This window comes from Carex rostrata, chromosome 2 (assembly GCF_964058835.1).
Source record: "Carex rostrata chromosome 2, lpCarRost1.2, whole genome shotgun sequence".
NCBI lineage: Eukaryota > Viridiplantae > Streptophyta > Magnoliopsida > Poales > Cyperaceae > Carex > Carex rostrata.
The window spans coordinates 13,109,433-13,127,406 of record NC_135919.1 but is presented as its reverse complement, the minus strand read 5'-3'; the positions used below and the strand labels follow the sequence as shown (position 1 = coordinate 13,127,406).

Sequence of the window (17,974 nt, the reverse complement as noted above, 5' to 3'; positions counted from 1 at the left end):
TAGGGTGTTCTTCAGCATATCAAGTTCTTAATGAACTTAGTTTTAAAATCGTGCAAAATGATTTCGATTGACAAATTTAAACCGTTTAAATCTATCTATTTTATAAAATTTTAAATTATTTTAGCATAAAATTAACAGATAAAAAAAAAATTATATTTTATCTTAATATAATATAATTATTTTTCATCGTCATACTAAATTTTAACGGCTTAGATTTAGATTTATTGTCTACATCATTCCGATAAATTTTTCGTGTTACTCACCGAGTAACTTTGGTCAGTTAAAAAACACCATGTTCTACTCGTGTGCTTAGAACGGAGAAAGTAACTCAGAGTATTTCTCAAAGTCCTACCAGCGTCTCCGGCTTAACCCAGAAGCTCCCACTGATTCGACGCCAACGCCATAATTCCCCTCCGGCCCCCGGGTCAGTATAGTCCCTAATTCGTGATAATGATACTCCGACGGGCTGCTCAAAGCAGCTGGAGAGCAGCAGGAAGGCGATGGTTTGGGTCGGGGAGCCCCAGAGTAGAAGGAGCGCCGAGAGAGAAGGCGGATGCGGTGGTGATCGGCGCTGGCGTGGTGGGGCTGTCCGTTGCTCGAGCACTCGCCATGGCTGGGAGGGAGGTCATAGTACTGGAGGCATCCGGTTCATTCGGGACTGGAACCAGCTCCCGCAATAGCGAGGTCATTCACGCTGGTATATACTACCCCGCTAATAGCCTCAAGGTTTGTGTTGTGCCTCACTTTTGCAGTGTTTTCAAAATTGATCTCTGTTTGTGTTTGATCAAAGTCTGAATGAATGGGTTTAATGTCTCAGCGAGAATCACTAAGACAATGATATATGCTGACAATATCTTTGAATAAGTCAGAAGTAGTTCGGAAATTAAATTATAAGTTAATGGACGTGTTTACAACCAAAAAAAGTAACCCGCATGTTGTTAATAATACAAACAGCTTAAAATAAGTAAAGGATTTTTATTTTTATTTTTAAAACTTAGCAGTGCTGCTAAGTGAAAAATAAGAAAAGGAATAAAAATAGGATAACAAACAAATCCTATGCAATTTGAGTATTGTTCCATAACCCATTAAATTTGCTGTATATGGTCCATTGTTGAATTATTAGGATCTCATCATTTTTCGTATCACATAAATGTGGAAGTATGGAGGTCAAACCCTTGAGATATCTTTATGATGATTGTCAAGTTTACGCAATCCTTCATAATTTCTAATATATCCTACAGACTACTGCAAATGCCACAATTTTTTTTATATGTGTTGATCTCCTGAAGGCATCAAAAATATTCTTTGTTCTCTTCAGTACCTTTTTGTAAATACATTTAAGTTCTCTCTTCCTTTTCTTTCTCATCACTAACGATGAGAGAGCAAATACTTCTAATATAATTTCAAGAAGAGGAGATTACAGTTCAGATGTTTCACGGATGTATGTGTGTTATTTTTCTTCCATTTAGTGGGGGTATGCATACTATTTTGAGGTTTTGTAAGAGGTGCACTATAAAATTATAACTTATGCAACAAGATCCCTTTTCTATGGCAAAATTATAATACCCCTTTTAGGAATGCTATGCAAAAACTCAACAGACCAACCATTTGAAGAACCTAACTTAAGATGAGTTCTCTATCAACCTTTTTGAGCAACTACTTGATAAGCATTGTATGAAGTTAAAATATTACAAATATCTTTTAATTTAAAGTTTTCTGGTACTATAATTTTGTATGTGAGAGAAGTATTAAGATTATAAATCAATTTTAAGCACCATTTCTTCTATGAGTTCAGCAAATCCACTAATTTGCTAACTAACATTACTGCTTTGTATCACAAAGGCCAGGTTTTGTTTGAGGGGAAAAGAACTACTCTACAAGTACTGTGCTGAGAGAGAGATTCCCCATAAGAGGATTGGCAAGCTCATAGTTGCAACAAGCGATGCCGAGATCCCAAAATTGGAAGCTATTTTTGCACGAGGGAAAGGAAATGGGGTTGAAGATCTTGAAATGATTGAACCATCTAGAGTAGTAGAGATGGAGCCTGAAGTTAGATGCGTCAAGGCCGTGCTCTCTCCCAGCTCTGGCATTGTGGATTCCCACTCTCTAATGCTCTCATTGTTGGTATTTTGAATGGCATCTCTCTGATTTGTGTTCTTATTTATTTAATTTTTGTTTCCGTCTTTATTATGGTCTTTGACTATGAGGTTGCTTTTATGGCTGTTATGGTTATGTACCAACTAGTGCATGCTAGTCAAGCTACAACTGATAAATATTACATCAAATATGACACCGCAATAATTAAATGAAAGTAAGTTTAAAAGCATAGAATAGTTTGAGTGCTCAGATCCATATAAAAGTTCCCTTTTCCTGTAAAATTCTCGGTAATGTGAAACTGTATTATTTTCAAAAGTTGCCAAGCATATTCTCTTTTTGGATAAATTTAGAAAATAGTTGCTATTGTTAGTTTTATCTCCAGCACTGTATTTTGTGAAATGTATCCTTCGATACAAGTACTACTACTTGTGAAACTTATTGACGATCAAAGGATTTTTTTCTTCTTGCTATTTCTGTTTTTTGTTTTTGTTTTTCAAGGGAGAAGCAGAAAGCCATGGAACAACAATTTCGTACAACACAACTGTAGTAGGCGGTCATGTTGAAAATAACAGGCTACACCTTCACATTTCTGAAACCAAAGGGCTCGAAAGTAACACTGGGAACTCACTTCTGCAGGCTCAGCTTATGCTAACCCCAAATCTTATAATAAATTCTGCAGGATTAAGTGCAGTTCCCCTTGCAAAAAGATTCCTTGGACTAGGCCCAAGTATTGTCCCAGATGCCTATTATGCAAGAGGATGCTACTTCACCATAGCTCAAACCAAAAAACCTCCCTTTTATCGCTTGATATATCCTTTGCCGGAGGAAGGTGGTATAGGTGTGCATGTCACACTAGATTTGAATGGGTCCATAAAATTTGGGCCAGATGTTGAATGGATTGACGGTATAGATGACCTGGCATGCTTCCTCAATAGGCAAGTGTGCTTTGTAAATTTTTTTGTATTGAATTATGCAAAACTTAATGACAGCATCAATATTAGTTGTACATGTAAAGATCTTCATTGTGTTCTTTTTCTCGAGTAGAACTAGGGTGTTCTTAAGCTCACCAAAGTGTTTGGTGAGCTTGACTCCAAAATCCATCAAATCGGTTTCAAATGACGAATCCGAACCGTTGGAACCCGCCTATTTTACGTGTGATGCGTCTACATGTGAAATTTTTAAACTTTCGAATTAGTTTAGTATAAAGTCAAGCGGTCAAAACATGTTCAAAAAATGAATGCACTAAAATTAATTTATTAACTTTCTAATTTTGACCAATTGACTTTATACTAAACTAATTCGAAAGTTAAAAAAATTCACATGTAGATGCATCACACGTAAAATAGACGGGTTCCAACGGTTCAGATTCGTCATTTGAAACCGATTTGACGGGTTTTGGAGTCAAGCTCACCAAACACTTTGGTGAGCTTAAGAACACCCTAGTTCTACTCCTTTTTCTCTTCTGAACTTAGTGCTGTGCCTCTATTCTTATTTTGGCTTTAAATTGCTATGTTGTTTTTTTCCAAGTGATGAATTTGCTATGTTTTTGTTAGAAGTTACATTTTTAATGACCTATGTTTTTTCAGGTTTGATTATTTTGTTAACCCAGATCGGTCAGCAAAGTTCTACGGAGAGATAAGAAAATACTTTCCAAATCTGAAAGATGGATTTCTTGAACCTGGATATTCTGGGATTAGACCCAAGATTTCTGGCCGTGGTCAAGCCCCGCTAGATTTCATTGTTCAAGTACATTTCTTTCTAACATCATCTATTCTCAAAGCAACTTTATGACTAAATTGTAAAATTTATTTTCTCAAACAAAACAATATCAATTATCGAATAATTGTTGGACCTCTGACCTCTCTGTTCAAAAGTTAGCTAATTCAATGCGGTGTTCTAAGGCACTTCATTAAAACAATAAAAACAAAAAGAAGATAAAATAAGTGTTACTTTTGTTAATTTCCATATTTGTTTTCTGTTTTGTGCAGGGGGAGGATGTTCATGGAGTAAACGGACTGGTAAACTTATTTGGCATAGAATCGCCTGGCCTGACATCCAGTTTGGCTATAGCAGAACACGTAATTTCGAAGTACATAAGATGATTACTTGGCTACAAGTATATTTAACTCCCTGAAACAGCAGCGGAGGAAATTTATAGAATAAAAATTTAAAAAATGACCAGCCGAGTCTTCTTTATGGATTCAACGAGTTTGGAAGCTTGCTCCCTTCATTGTTCGAACTTGCAAAAAATATATATAAAAAAAAAGTTGACAGTGCTGTGTTGTATATCTTTATTTTTCCGGTCTTCAAGCTCCGTATTTTCATTTGTTTTAGGTTTCTTTTATGAATCTAAAGTTCTTTATAACATATCTTTAGAAATAATCTTAAAGGGAAAACCTAAATCTTGTACTATCAAAATCAATAGAGAAAAGAAACACTGATGAGGATGAAAAAAAATGTGCAAGAATCCCTTGCACTTGCAACAATAACCAGTTGTTTACAAGGAAGTATAACAAAACTAATTTCTCACACTTCCTTGGGAAATAAAGCTTGCTCCCTTCAATTGTTCGAACTTGCAAAAAATATATATAAAAAAAAGTTGACAGTGCTGTGTTGTATAGCTTTATTTTCCGGTCTTCAAGCTCCGTATTTTCATTTGTTTTAGGTTTCTTTTTTGAATCTATAGTACTTTATAACATGTCTTTAGAAATAATCTTAAAGGGAAAACCTAAATCTTGTACTATCAAAAACAATAGAGAAAAGAAACACTGATGAGGGCGAAAAAATGTGCAAGAATCCCTTGCACTTGCAACAATAACCAGTTGTTTACAGGGAAGTTTAACAAAACTAATTTCTCACACTTCCTTGGGTTGTACTTGCTCAAAATCAAACACTTCAAACATCAACCTACGCACATCAGGTTTGCCATAAACCATGTATGACAGCCCGTGTATGGCTTGCTGCACGGCGGTGGTGGCGGGATTTCTCAACCGGCGGTTGTGCTCAAACCTGTCTTGCACCATCTCATCTAATATTATGTGGTGATGGAGGTGGCGATCCCGTAAATACCTGCCACAAAACTTGTTCATGAGCAAACGACGGTGCCTCTCTTGCAACCATCTCCCAGGGGCATCAAGGTGTTTCATTAAGAGTCTCTCCGCCATCACAAGATCCTGTGATTCAAATCAACATATAAGTACGGTTGCAGCATTTGCCAAGTTGTTGTTCTTCATTGTTCCAAAAAAGTACTAAAAAGGCGTGTATCTTAGATTTGTTCTCAAACTGCATGATTTAGAATACAGATTTTTACCTGAATCTTCTGACCAACATACTCCAATCGTTCAAAGCAGAACCTTGGATGCTCAAACTTGTACTTGCTGGGATGAAGAAAGCATAACTGTACAGAATAAAGAATGTTTATTCAATTGAGTCATCTTCAAGGAGGCGAACAATCCAGGTCAAAATCCTGCTGTTCAATATACTCAATAGTTGAAGCTTCCATGCTACTATATACCCAAAAAATACAGTACTCTATTTTGGGTAAATTTTCTGGGGGCACCATATCAACATCAAAACAGGCCTCACTGATGTCAATGATCAATTTTTTTTACTTTTGCTGACTTAATAAGTTATATAAATTGAGCTAAATCAGCCACATAAAGCAAAATTCCACAGTTGAGAGTTCATTGGAGAAAATAAATGGATATGATGGTGACTATTATCTGAATTGCAAATATTAATGTACAAACCTGAAGACCTAGTCCAAGCTCAATATTTCTTGCCTCGGTTATTTCAGGTATCCTGTCTTTCATGGGGCGGGGGTACCCCAAACATGCCATAATTTTCGGTCTGTTATCGAAATCCCATATGTTGTTTCGGAAACGGTGCATGCCAGGAGGGACACATGCTCTGAAAAGTCTTGGATGCGCAAAGAGTGCATCAGGGGGAGGCTGCAGCAGAAATTGGAAGGACTTCAATGTTGAATACTTATATAGATACTCAATACTTGCCAATGGTTACTTGCATTCGGTGGGCAATCTTATTATGAATTTTTGCTGAATTTTGATCAAGTTTAGGTCCTGACGTGTTCTTGGACATTTCAACCTTTTTTGTTAGGTTTTTGTTTACATAAAATTGCGTTAGGACTATTATGTTGTTTGTGGTTATCTGGGGCTTTCATTATGCCTTTTCTTTATGAATTTTTTGTTCTCTTTGTTGACCTAGTTTCCTACAATTACTTGTGGGTTATAGTGCTACTGGTCAAATAAATAGTCACAGAAGAGTCAGTTATGTGTATGAACTAAATATACCAAAAAAAGAAATGGTAGTGCTTCTTTTGAAACACACACACACACACACGCATAGAGAGAGAGAGAGAGAGAGAGACTCTATATCCAGCGACATCTTGCCAAGAGAGTTGCCTGGTTTCAAACTCAGCTGAAACATAATCAACATCCTCTAACTGCCTCCTAAGTTTTGGTTGGCAGCTCTCATCATCCGGATCCATGCCAAATGCCTCAAACATAACCCGGTACACCTCTGGCATCCCAAAACAGAGAAATATCGCTCCAAACAATGCCCAAAATACCGTCCTATGATGACAACAACAAAAAATAAAAATAAAATAACAATAGTTTTCAAGTGTGCACGACTCCTAGGATACTCTTCTCCACATTGTTCGCTAAAGGTATACAATAATTTATTACCAGTCAAACAAAAAAAAAAGAACTAGTAAATGCAGCAGCAGTGACTGCCTGAAAAGAAAATTAAGCCATATCTCTTAGCACTTTTAATGAGCTACGTAGCATCCCTGAAGGTATCTAAAATTTTCCAAATATGTATTTTTTTTTTGTAAGTGACCTCAAAGGTTCGCTGTTTCCAAAACATCTTTTCAGTTTCGTGATAACTTACCAACCATTGAAAAATGGTTGCTAAATTCCTTGATAACTTACCAACCATTAAAAAATGATGATCAAAAGGATTAAAAGTGTTATTTATAATTTGGATTTTGTAACACTATAATAAAAACAAATTGTCACTTACTTAACCGGCGGCTCTCTATCCTTTCGTGTCAACTTATCGATGTCATCATAAGGAAACACCAGATTTTGCAAGCTAGCAGCCTTAATCCATTTTGGTAAAAACCTCTTCCCGATCAGCGCGTAAACCCTCTCACGCATCGGCCCTGGCGATTCCCGCGGGTACCTCTGCAAAAAGTACTCTGCCAGTGCCATCTCTATCACGTTTGCACCTAGAAATGACAAGCGTGAGTGCCCATTTCGTATGTGCCGTGCCTTCGATCGCTCGCATGAAGGGTGCTGGAACGCCAGGTAGAGGAGTGTATCAAAATGTTTTGCGGGGTTGTCATCGCCAAGCTGGTCAGATGGTTGTAAGGGGTACCTGTTATTACAAGTTAATACTTAACCTGGTGCCTTGTACGAATTAACAAAAGTATAATGTATATAAGACCAGTCCTGCTGCATAATAGAGAAAATGAGAATCGAAGTGAAGAACGGATGGATGCTGTTGTTGTGGGTCAGCACTGTATCAAATGAAAATGGTATTTTCTGTCTGGTTAAAATTTTGGAAATTATATCTTATTTCTTTTTTTTGGAGAAAATATGCTTAGTGATGTTTCCTATATGAAAAGCTTCTTGGTTTTGTTTTCTAAGAGGGGTAACTTGAGAATTGTTTATTTTGACAATCTTAAAAAATAGGCTGAAATTACCCAACATTATAGACGTGATCTATATTATCCACATATCATGTGTATAAAATATGATGAGATTTGATGTATTTTCACCAACTAACGAGTGACTTGAAATGACAATGGTCTGAAATTAGCAATCCTTCATGCATCACAAAAGATAGCTTAAATTGCATGAAATTCGAACGTTAGGCTATCTATATGTTCTATTGTATTTTCCTTTTTTTTTTCAAGAAAGAAAGTATGTTTAACAACATACCCATAATTTACTTTATTCATTTTCAATTTATTGATTTTTTTGAAAATCCATTGTCAAGATTGTTAAATAACCATTGACAAATTATCCTTCCCCTTTTGTTAATTTTATGGTTAAGCCCAGTGCAAGACCAACAGTGACACCTAAAGTATATGCAAAATAAATAAATTGAGAAATACATTACCCAAGGGCTTGTTTAGCCTCCAGAAGGTACTCATCGATCCAGGTCTTATCCGCAATATTCAAAGGTGAAGGCGGGAGGCACGAGCTAAGTAAAGGGAACGACTTGAGGGACAATTGGGGGCTCTTTAAGAATCTCTCCGTCAACTTAGCATCGTCTAATGGTGGTTTCAGTATGAATTGTCTAGGCGGGATCTTCTTCCTGGGAAAAGCAGTTTTCTTTCGCTGGGCTAGCTCTTTGAGCAACCGTTGAGGGCTGTTTGGGGGCACTTGCTGTATCTGCGGAGAAGATGGAAGCGGTGGGGGTGAATCCGTGGCTACTGAGAGTTGGATTCGGAAATGGCGAGATGATTTTTGAAGTTTGAGGTGGAGAGGGGGGAGAGAGAGGTCAATTGGGGATGAAAAAAAGAGCTTCTGGTCGAGGTAGAAAGATGAAGGCTGAATCACAAATTGAAAACCCATCTCGTCGGGCTTGATTCTGGGGTTTAGAAGCCTAGAAGGGTTTATCTGGCCATCAATGGAGGTTTTGGTGGGAAGAAAAAGACGGATAAGGGGGAGAGGAGGAGAGAAGCGGAATAAGACTCTTTTGATATTTTGGAATTTCGTGAGATCAGAACCGTTCATTGGACTGACACGTGTTATTTGCCCAGCCTCGTAGAGAATCCTAACATAGAAACAGTAAACCGTCCGATCAAGAATGGACGTCTTTAGATCACAATCTTTTTTATCTGAAGCCGTGAGCGTGCATTGCTGTTCCGACCATCCGACCATCCGACGAGGGAACAACCGAACAATATCCTCTCCGATATGTGTAAAAGATTTCAATTTACTTTTATTAGCTTTGAGATTCGTGCAAAGTTACGAGACAGTATTATTGAGTTGTGAGATTCGTGCAAAGTTAAAAAGAATGATTCGGATCCATTAATTCTAAAAAATTCTCTTTTACGGTGCCAGGGAGGACGTGAATTCCCAACGAGAGAGTATGTACCCCCAAGTATTGAGGTGCAATTTAAAACAAAAACGGATAATTGAGATTAATTACATTCATATCAAACTCAATTCGATGCCTATTGAAACTATAGAAAGTTTGCATTCAGATTCCTGCAAATTAAAAGAATGGTTACGATTTATCATTTATACCTCAGGTACTCGAGGTGATACAAACTTTTGACGAAGAACTATATATTTGGATCAATAAGTTCAATCTTTGAGCTAATTCATATCACCTAGGGGGCATTTGGTTCACGCTATAGATCATTTCAGAATAGAAAGATTTCAAAAAATACAATACTAAGGAATATCATTTCAGAGTATGTGTTATTATCATGTTTGGTTCACGTATGGCTATCGCTTCAGCATTTCAGTTGTGGATGCTAGATACTAGTTACTGTTTAAGTACTTGTACTGGTATTAATATACATAAATCTACATAAATTTTGTGTCAGTATGCAAAATGTGATTATGTTGTTAACAGTATAAAAGTAATAGAACAAAATTAACAAATAATTGTAAACTTGTTAGTTGTTACTGTTTACATAAAAATAAAAATAAAAATAAAAAACCAGACCATTTACTAAAATGAAAACCCTTTTTTCTGGGTGTGCTAATAATCAAATCACATGATGTATTGGTGGGGGTGCTTGGTGGAATTATGATTGTGCCAGTACCAAAACTATTTACTGGCATTGCTCCAAAGTGTCATTTTTTAGCACAACAATCAACATTTTTGAGGTATTTGTACTAGTATCCTTGTTCTTCTATAACGTTCAAGCATAAATGTTGAAGATTCAACCAATGAACAAAATGGACACAAATTTAAATGCTCAGCATATGAACAAAGTTTAAAGATTGGCATTTCTGAGCAAAAGAACAAAACCTGTGAAATTTCTACAAGGATGCATATCAAGATCAAAGAAAGCAACAGCATCAGTTGGTACTGTATCAAGTATCTTGGGAAATTCATACACTAGACGCTCTTATTACGTGAAAGAAAAATTCAAAAAGGCCAAGCCCATCAAGTTAATTCGAAGACGAAATCAACATGGTAACATCGAACAAGGAAGAGTTAAGCAGGAGAGATAGAGAATCGGAGAAGAGAGCAAACTGAGGAGCAACTCGGAGAGGAGAGATGCACACCGAGAAAAAAGAGAAGAACGTCGTAGAAGATAGCAAACCCAGAAGAGCATGTCGGAGAGGAATGCGCTTTGAGAGGAGAGAAGCATATGAGAGAAGTCGGAGAGGTGTACGCGAAAAGAAAATAGCGAACGGGAGAGATTGCCGTCGAGCGGGAATGAAAAAATTCCATGTTTTTTTTGCTATCAGGATAGCAAGGAATGAAAGATTACCGTCTTTATTTCCTTCTTAATTTTATCAAACACGATAATCAAGTTCCAGAAAATTACAATGCCAGGGTATTATTGTTTAAAAGTACGAACCAAACGCCTCCCTGAGATAACTCAAATTTTGATTTCAAATTCGAACCGTCATATATTTTGACACGAATAATAAATAAGCTGTGTGTATTGGTTCGGATTCTGATGCAGCCAATGGTATTTGCATTGGATGAATTTGCCAATTGAGATGTTTATTTACTTAAAAAAAATAACAAGAAAATCGGAATGTTTATTTCCAAGGAAATGGACCCACTGCCCCTTTCCTTGGGCCCGTGGGCCTTCTACTACCTATTGATTCTGCTGTTGTGACCTAACATCACAACATATCATGTTATCCATAATACAAGATTGGAATAGACAAAAGAGCGGTGGGAAAAATGGGCGACGCGAGGCGATATGGAAAAGCAAAACACCATGGTGGTTCTTGCTGAGCTCTTTTCTTCGAGATCGGTATCGGACAGACATAACGGATAGTAATGGTACCTTTTTTTTCTTCGATGATGAAACAGCAAGTAGTCTTCTATCTGTGTATATATACATTTCGTTTCTGATTTGATGTTTTGTGTTGCTTCTTGTATTCTTTTTTTCTACCTCTTATCTTCACACTCTGTTTCAAGGTGACTGTTTTGGACTGGTTGATTTAATTCTCAGTTCGGTTTGATTTAGTGTCTTTCCGGCTGATTGGTGATTGTCCTGGCCTGGTCGATTCAGTTCCCAGTCCAGTTTGGATTCAGCGTCTTTTCGACTGCAATATACGTACAGAGACAACAATCTTTAGATTCCTATCACTCTGATCAAGCAAGAATGAATTAATTGTGTGTCCACATGATGCATGCGTTTTTGTTTGTTTACAGCTATATGTTTTCACAGACATTCATTGTCTAATCTTGTATAATAGCTAGTTTGTATTTTTTTTTAATCAATACAATCGCCTACGAATTTTCAAAAAGAAGAAGAAGATTGGAATGGACTGAGTGTACCAAAAAATATTATATTCTGGATAATTTTTCCTTCGGATGAAAAGTATGGCAATGCAGTTGCACGCATTAGCGTCTACTTCATCAATGCGGATTACATTACAATTACAGTAGTTTTTTTATGCAATCTTAACAATAAATTTTAAAAAATATTCAAGTAAATTTGGAGTTTGAAAAATAACTTTATAGGTAGTTAATTGGACATTATAGATAACTTGATAATCAAATTTTATATAATTTAATTTACATATCAATCGGTTATGCACTAAGAATCGTTTCAACAAACTATTGAATTTTGAAGTCAAATTCATGTGTAATGAAATATACACAATTTTATAATGTGAAAATAATAATACTGTAAAGTCAATTATCTATGTTTTTATTTATAATTAAGTTATCTAAGATAATTTTTAGCAGATTTATTACAACCTATCTGATGTTATTCCAAGAAAAAAAAAGACGTTATTTTTTCTTTTACATCATCCTAATAATCAACGACTTAAATTATTTATGATCCATTCTTTATTTTAACACTGCATTCTCTCTTGCATGTGAAATTTCTGATTTTTTTTAAAAGAGAAGAGATACATTGACAATTATTTTATTTAACAGTTGTAACAAAATAACTATTAAATAAAAATAAATAAAATTATAGATATAATAACTGTAATATAGATATGTCGTTTACTAAATTTGACATAATTTGAAAATAATTATGTAGTCATCAACTATAAAAGAAAACCAAACTGTTAGTTTTGAATATGTTCGCTGGATAACCGTTTGACTTTCAAAATTATACAAATTTTAGTACGCGTTGTGCCGTTGTATCTAAATCATAAGTATATCTTGAGCCTCTTTCCAAGTTTTTATCTTCTCCATTGCAACGCCTTTGCCCACCCACTTGAATCTCTCATCAATGGAAGCAGGGGCATGTGATGGACATTGGATCAAAATTGACTTGGTGTCTATTCGGAACCATCCAATTCAATTCATAATTTATATGTATTGCTTCAATATTTGTGTGTGATGCTTTAAAAATTATGCGGATCAGATGTTCACGAATTTTGTAACCAATCAGATGGTTCTGAACAAACATAAAGCTTATTTTGATTAGATATCCACCGGACCAACCCCGCTTGACTTCCCTCATCAATTTATATCAACAAAAACGAACATTTCAATTTCAATCTCTCTTATTGTGTCTTCTCCTTCTTCTCTGATTCTTATTCATCAGTTCACTAATTTGTTAAGAGAAAACAAATTTAGAGTGATTTCTCCGTGTATCTCTAATGTTTTATAAGAGAAAGAATCAAGAATAATAGTGTATTGGAAAAGTGATGTACTAGTTTATTCAGTGGATACAAATCTGCCGCGATCCCATTGAATCTACATTAACTCTGAAATCCCTGCTATTTTAAATCCAGTCGTTAAAATATTTCGAGATGCGTGTACAGAAAAGTTATTGAAAAGAGTTGCTTCGAGATTCGTTTCCAAAAAATATTCAACGGCTGGATTCAGAAAAGCAGAGACTTTAGAAACAGTATTCATGCACGGAAGTCAAAATGTTAAAATATGTATTTTTAGAGTTTATTGTACTAGTTTATTTTACTGTTTATCTCTAGCACAACTTTTTTTTTCAAAATATATATTTTTTAAAGTTTTTTTTATAAAAGATTACTAAAATATGTCCGTGTTTATATATTTTATAGTTGTGACTTATTTTAATTTTTTTTTGTTCATTCCTATTCTAAATCAGGGGCAGATAATTGACCTTTTTTTATTTTTTTCAAAAACTAGTGGTTATATATGTTTTTATTATATATTTTATTATAAAATGTTATGAAAAATGTAAAATGATTCTCATATTTTATGTGAAAAGTTTATATTATTGATTCACATTCCTTTTTTCAAAGAAAAAACTAATTATTATATAACGTGTATAATTTAGGAAACTCTAACATTTCATATTACTGAAAATTATTCGCAAAAATTGACTCCCATTAATCATTTTTTTTGGCTCGGTCCCTGTTCTAGACCCCACCACATACTAACTTGATTACTTATTCTAAAACCGTTAGCGATGCTATTTATTTTTGCGTGTTTGGTTATAAAAGAAAATCTCGTTCACAATCTCATCCTATACAAAATGATGGAAAATATATGTACTAGATCTTGCATGAATATAGTTAACTTTTTAGAATAAAGATATTGTCTCCCTAGAAATAGTCCTTTAACAGTCCTCTCGGCTCAACTTGTCCTAACTATCAAAAGTAGTTATTAATAATTGATATTAATTAACCCGGGTGCACCGTCGAGATCCGGCGAGGAGAGCGTGGTGCACCGTCGAGATCCGGCGAGGAGAGAGTGGTGCACCTTCAAGATTCGGCTGGGAGAGCGTGGTGCACCATTGGAGGGGGTCCATGCTAGCCCAACAAAGATTGTCAAAGTAGAACATATGAATATTTTATTAGTTAGATATGAATACTTCATTTGTTAGATATGCATACTTCATGTTAGATATGAATACTTCTTGGAAGAGGTGGGGTGAGAGAGATAAATCTGACTTTGAATTTTGAATTGTATAAATTATTTCGAACATGTATGAATACTTCGTAATCGTCAGTATGAATACTTCTTTAGTTAGATATGAATACTATATAGATTCGCTGTAGTGGTCCCCAATCTTGGCAAATGTCGCTTTCAGACGGTTGCGGTCCCCAATCTAGGCTGTCACAAGACGCCAGCGGTCCCCCTGGTCGTTACTGGTTCCCAAGATTAATGGTCCCCTCCAGTTTTGACTATTATAGATAATAAATATGAATATTATAAATTCGTAGGTATGAATACTATATGTTTTGACTATTAATAAAATCGCGTTAACCTTGCTCTTTGGTGGTTATTAGCACATGTGCGTCAATTAGTGATCCTTCGTTGTACTTTTTTTTGTCTTTTAGCGCAGGGTAGGAGATTGAATGGGGAGTACTGTTAGTCTCCCAATTTTTTATACACTTGGAGAAAAATATTACCAAATAAAGACGATGATTCTCATAATTAATGACTATATGTTATTTTACTTTGAAAATTAAGACAGTTGCATTTCTATACCAATCAAAGCAAATAGTTAATCTAATTATCTTCTTGTAGTAATTAGATAGGTACATATAGGGGTTGCAACGAATCGAACCGAATCGAACTTATCCTAAGTTTGAGTTTAGTTTGAATTAGTTTCGAACCGAACCTAGTTTGATTCGTTTTGAATCGAATTAATTGTGAACTACACATTTTTTGAATCGAACCTGAATCGAATCATGAACTAAATTATTTTTTAGCAGCCCTAGTTATACCTGTAGTTTATACATTAATTTTTTCTCGCAGGACAAAATTTATATGGCTTTCTTTTACCAGTATGAAATGAGTGTTTTTAAGTTGAAAAATTGTTCATGAAAAAATACATCACAACAAATAATCGTAAAAAAAGATCAAGTACAAGAACTGAAATATGTAGTAAAACAAGTAATCGTACCTCGAGTGCTCACTCAATCAAACCCTCGATCGGACAATCTAATGAAGTGAGAATCCGAAAGATAGAGAAGGCGAAGGAGAGACGGCCAAAGAGAGAGGAGAGACAGCCATCTAGGTCGGAGAGAGGAGTGACAGCTGGAGAGACAGCCAGTCGTCGAGAGTGTCGGCTAGGTTTTAGAGCGAGAGGAAGAGTGAGTTAGGGAGAGGCGGAGAGAGAACTAGGTTATTGAGATTTGAGAGCGAGAGAGCATCAGCTAAGTTAATCTTGAGTTCTAATTTCATTAGGTAAATGAACGACCGATGTTATTATGAGATTCAAACCATAAAAGTTCACGAACCCATTTCGATCGAACCAGGCTAGGTTTGAGTTTGGTTTGAATTAATTTCTAACCGAACCTGATTTGGTTCGTTTCAATTCAAACCCATTTCGAATCGAATTAAACTCAAATCAAACCCGAATCCAATCACGAACTACGAATTTTTTTGCTAGCCCTAGGTACATATATCACATTTATAATATAATTTTTTTGTATTATTTCAACATACAGTCGAATAATCATCGTGTAACTTGTGTTACTATCTTGTACAATCGTGAGATCCTATCAACTAATTCGTTCGATATGTGATTATACTCTTAAATCTTGCCCTCACGAATTGAACAATAATAGAACGGGACCTAAAATTGCAAGCATCTGAACTAAATATTAATTTATGTTCATCTAAAACGATTCTAAAAGAGAATCGGGTACAACCTAGCTAGCAGTGCCAATAGAAATAAAAGTGTGATATATTAACAGTACATGTACAATAGTAGGCGAGTGGATAAGGTCGATCCTTCCCTACCTCCTGTGACTCCTGTCGTTATCATCCTATCTTTGTTCTCCTCCATTACTTTATTAAAAATGACAAAATTACCCCCCGACTTCATTTATTACTCTATTGAATGGCAATATTGTCCATCAGTTCCAAGCCCGATTTCCAGGAAATCTTTTTAGAGCATTAGATCTCTGAAATTTTTGAAATTTCTAATTTGACGTGGCAGATTCTAAATCAGTTTTAGCCTTTTAGGAATACAGATGAATTTCTTATTTAGCATCTTTGTTCTAAAGTTTTTTAATTAGAAACCGTTTATAAACTCTAACGTGGCCAAATAATTCGTTGAAATTCTTTTTTTCTGTAATTTATTTACTGATGTGATAATTAAGAAACTCTAATTTTAGAAACTTTCAGAGACAAAATTCCTAAAAATTAGTTAACAGTTATTTAGAAACTCTAAGAGTTTCACGGATATAGATGCTCTTAGAAACCATAAATAAAATATAATAAATTATCAAACCAACTTAATTGCTTTAATTTTTACAAAAATTATAAGAACCAATGTGTCATTTAGGTCCGAAGTATTTTTTTTCGGAATCGATATATTATTTCAGTTCGAGTCGTTTTCACATATTTAAAAAGAAAATGATGTAACTAACTGTTAGGGTAAATTTGTGAAAACCACTCGGACCGAAATTACATCTCGGTTAAAAAAAAAACGCTTTGGACCGAAATGACATCTCAGTTCTTATAATTTTTGTAAAAACCAAATCAATCAAGTTGATTTGATAATTTTTTATTTATGGTCTTAAAAAAAAATCGATTTCCAGCTCCGATTTCAAACAAATGATGATCCGATCCAATGGATTGAGGAGTCCGGATCACATGAGGTAACTCAAATTTTGAGTTTGGATCCGGACCTCAATCTCCTCCAAGGTAGAATATACGTTTTTAATATTTGTGCTAAAACAGATTGAATGGTTTGGATCTAAATGCAAAATTTTAGTTACCTTATATGATACGAATTCTCCACTAAAAAACAATTTCAACTTTTTTAAGTATACGCAATCTAAACTTGATTGCAATGAAAAAAACGACCTAAAGTGTTATGTATCATAGAGAAAGTCTCATCTGTGATTTTTTAGTACTAAAAAGATTTAGTGAGATTTTGACTAATGAATGGCATGAAATTCTATACTTAATTAGTTCATCTAGTTTTACTCAAAATATGAATAAAATAGCATGGAGATGAGAATGTTCAAGTTTGTTTACAGTTAAATTCATTTATAAGATTTTAAATTTTAGAGAAATAAATAATAAGTTTACAATTGTTTGGGATTTACCAATTCCCACCTAAAATATGAAATTTCGTGTGGTTGCTACTCAATAATAGAATATATATTAACTAAGAAAAAACTTAAGAAAAAAAGAGTGGACTGGTAACATGACCTGTCACTTTTGTAACAACAATGAAGATAGTAACAATGTTTTTCTTATGTGTCAACAAGCTAAAAAAAATATAGTTTTGGTTAGGTCGGAGTTAAAATTTCTTCATTAATTGGTATATATGTACTAATATTTTTACTTTTGTAGTCAGATACAACAAAGAATTTCTGGTTATATTTAATGAAGTTTGTTGGACTATTTGGAAGCCTAGAAATGAAATATGCTTTCAAACTAGTACTCTTAAAACAATTAGATCTCTTATATTACTAATTATATATTTAATGGACAAGAGAATCAAGGAGGCTACTGAGGACTGGTTGTCTGATGACATTAATGTCATACTGAGAGTCTGGGACTCCTTTGACAACTAAATGGTGGTTTACCAGAGTGGTGATATTAACAATGGAGAAGAAGAGGATGCTAACCTTAGGAAGTGATGCTGGATCTCCAGCTTAATGCATGATGAAGAAAACTTATCAATTTTGTATAGATCCAAGTTTAGAATCTCAAATTTACCTCCACCCTTTAATATGTGGCTTATTTTTGGGAAGTTGGTTTTCAGTAACTATGTGTTGGCAAA

General features: G+C 34.9%; 2 protein-coding genes across 3 annotated transcripts; one reads left to right on the top strand and one right to left on the bottom strand.

Annotated features, from left to right (window-relative positions):
* The first annotated feature begins 299 nt into the window (after nt 1–299).
* LOC144575941 (FAD-dependent oxidoreductase family protein) lies at nt 300–4,391 on the top strand. 2 transcript variants are annotated; one of them, XM_078326203.1, is made up of 5 exons: nt 300–726; nt 1,843–2,124; nt 2,596–3,032; nt 3,684–3,843; nt 4,086–4,391. In XM_078326203.1, the coding sequence occupies exons 1-5, from the start codon at nt 451–453 to the stop codon at nt 4,197–4,199; spliced, it is 1,269 nt and encodes a 422-aa protein (XP_078182329.1). In that variant the 5' UTR covers nt 300–450; the 3' UTR covers nt 4,200–4,391. The 2 variants fall into 2 exon arrangements, with proteins under 2 accessions (XP_078182329.1, XP_078182339.1); XM_078326213.1 differs by having other exon boundaries at nt 315–726; nt 1,843–2,091.
* Nucleotides 4,392–4,866: 475 nt separating this feature from the next.
* On the bottom strand, nt 4,867–8,848 carry LOC144575932 (ribonuclease III domain-containing protein RNC1, chloroplastic-like). Its single transcript, XM_078326193.1, has 6 exons — nt 8,245–8,848; nt 7,141–7,497; nt 6,485–6,689; nt 5,847–6,047; nt 5,408–5,494; nt 4,867–5,270 (listed from the first exon to the last, which is right to left on the bottom strand). Exons 1-6 carry the CDS (start codon nt 8,700–8,702, stop codon nt 4,953–4,955), a joined length of 1,626 nt encoding a protein of 541 aa, XP_078182319.1. The 5' UTR covers nt 8,703–8,848; the 3' UTR covers nt 4,867–4,952.
* Nucleotides 8,849–17,974: the final 9,126 nt, after the last annotated feature.

Excerpts from the sequence above, each read along its gene's own strand:
- LOC144575941 (XM_078326203.1), top strand. The coding sequence starts at position 451 with ATGATACTCCGACGGGCTGCTCAAAGCAGCTGGAGAGCAGCAGGAAGG. Across the intron at positions 2,125-2,595 it reads CTCTAATGCTCTCATTGTTG|GGAGAAGCAGAAAGCCATGG; the intron begins GTATTTTGAATG and ends TTGTTTTTCAAG. Across the intron at positions 3,033-3,683 it reads CTGGCATGCTTCCTCAATAG|GTTTGATTATTTTGTTAACC; the intron begins GCAAGTGTGCTT and ends ATGTTTTTTCAG.
- LOC144575932 (XM_078326193.1), bottom strand. The coding sequence starts at position 8,702 with ATGGGTTTTCAATTTGTGATTCAGCCTTCATCTTTCTACCTCGACCAG. Across the intron at positions 6,690-7,140 it reads GATAGAGAGCCGCCGGTTAA|GACGGTATTTTGGGCATTGT; the intron begins GTAAGTGACAAT and ends TTGTCATCATAG. Across the intron at positions 5,495-5,846 it reads AGCTTGGACTAGGTCTTCAG|TTATGCTTTCTTCATCCCAG; the intron begins GTTTGTACATTA and ends TATTCTGTACAG.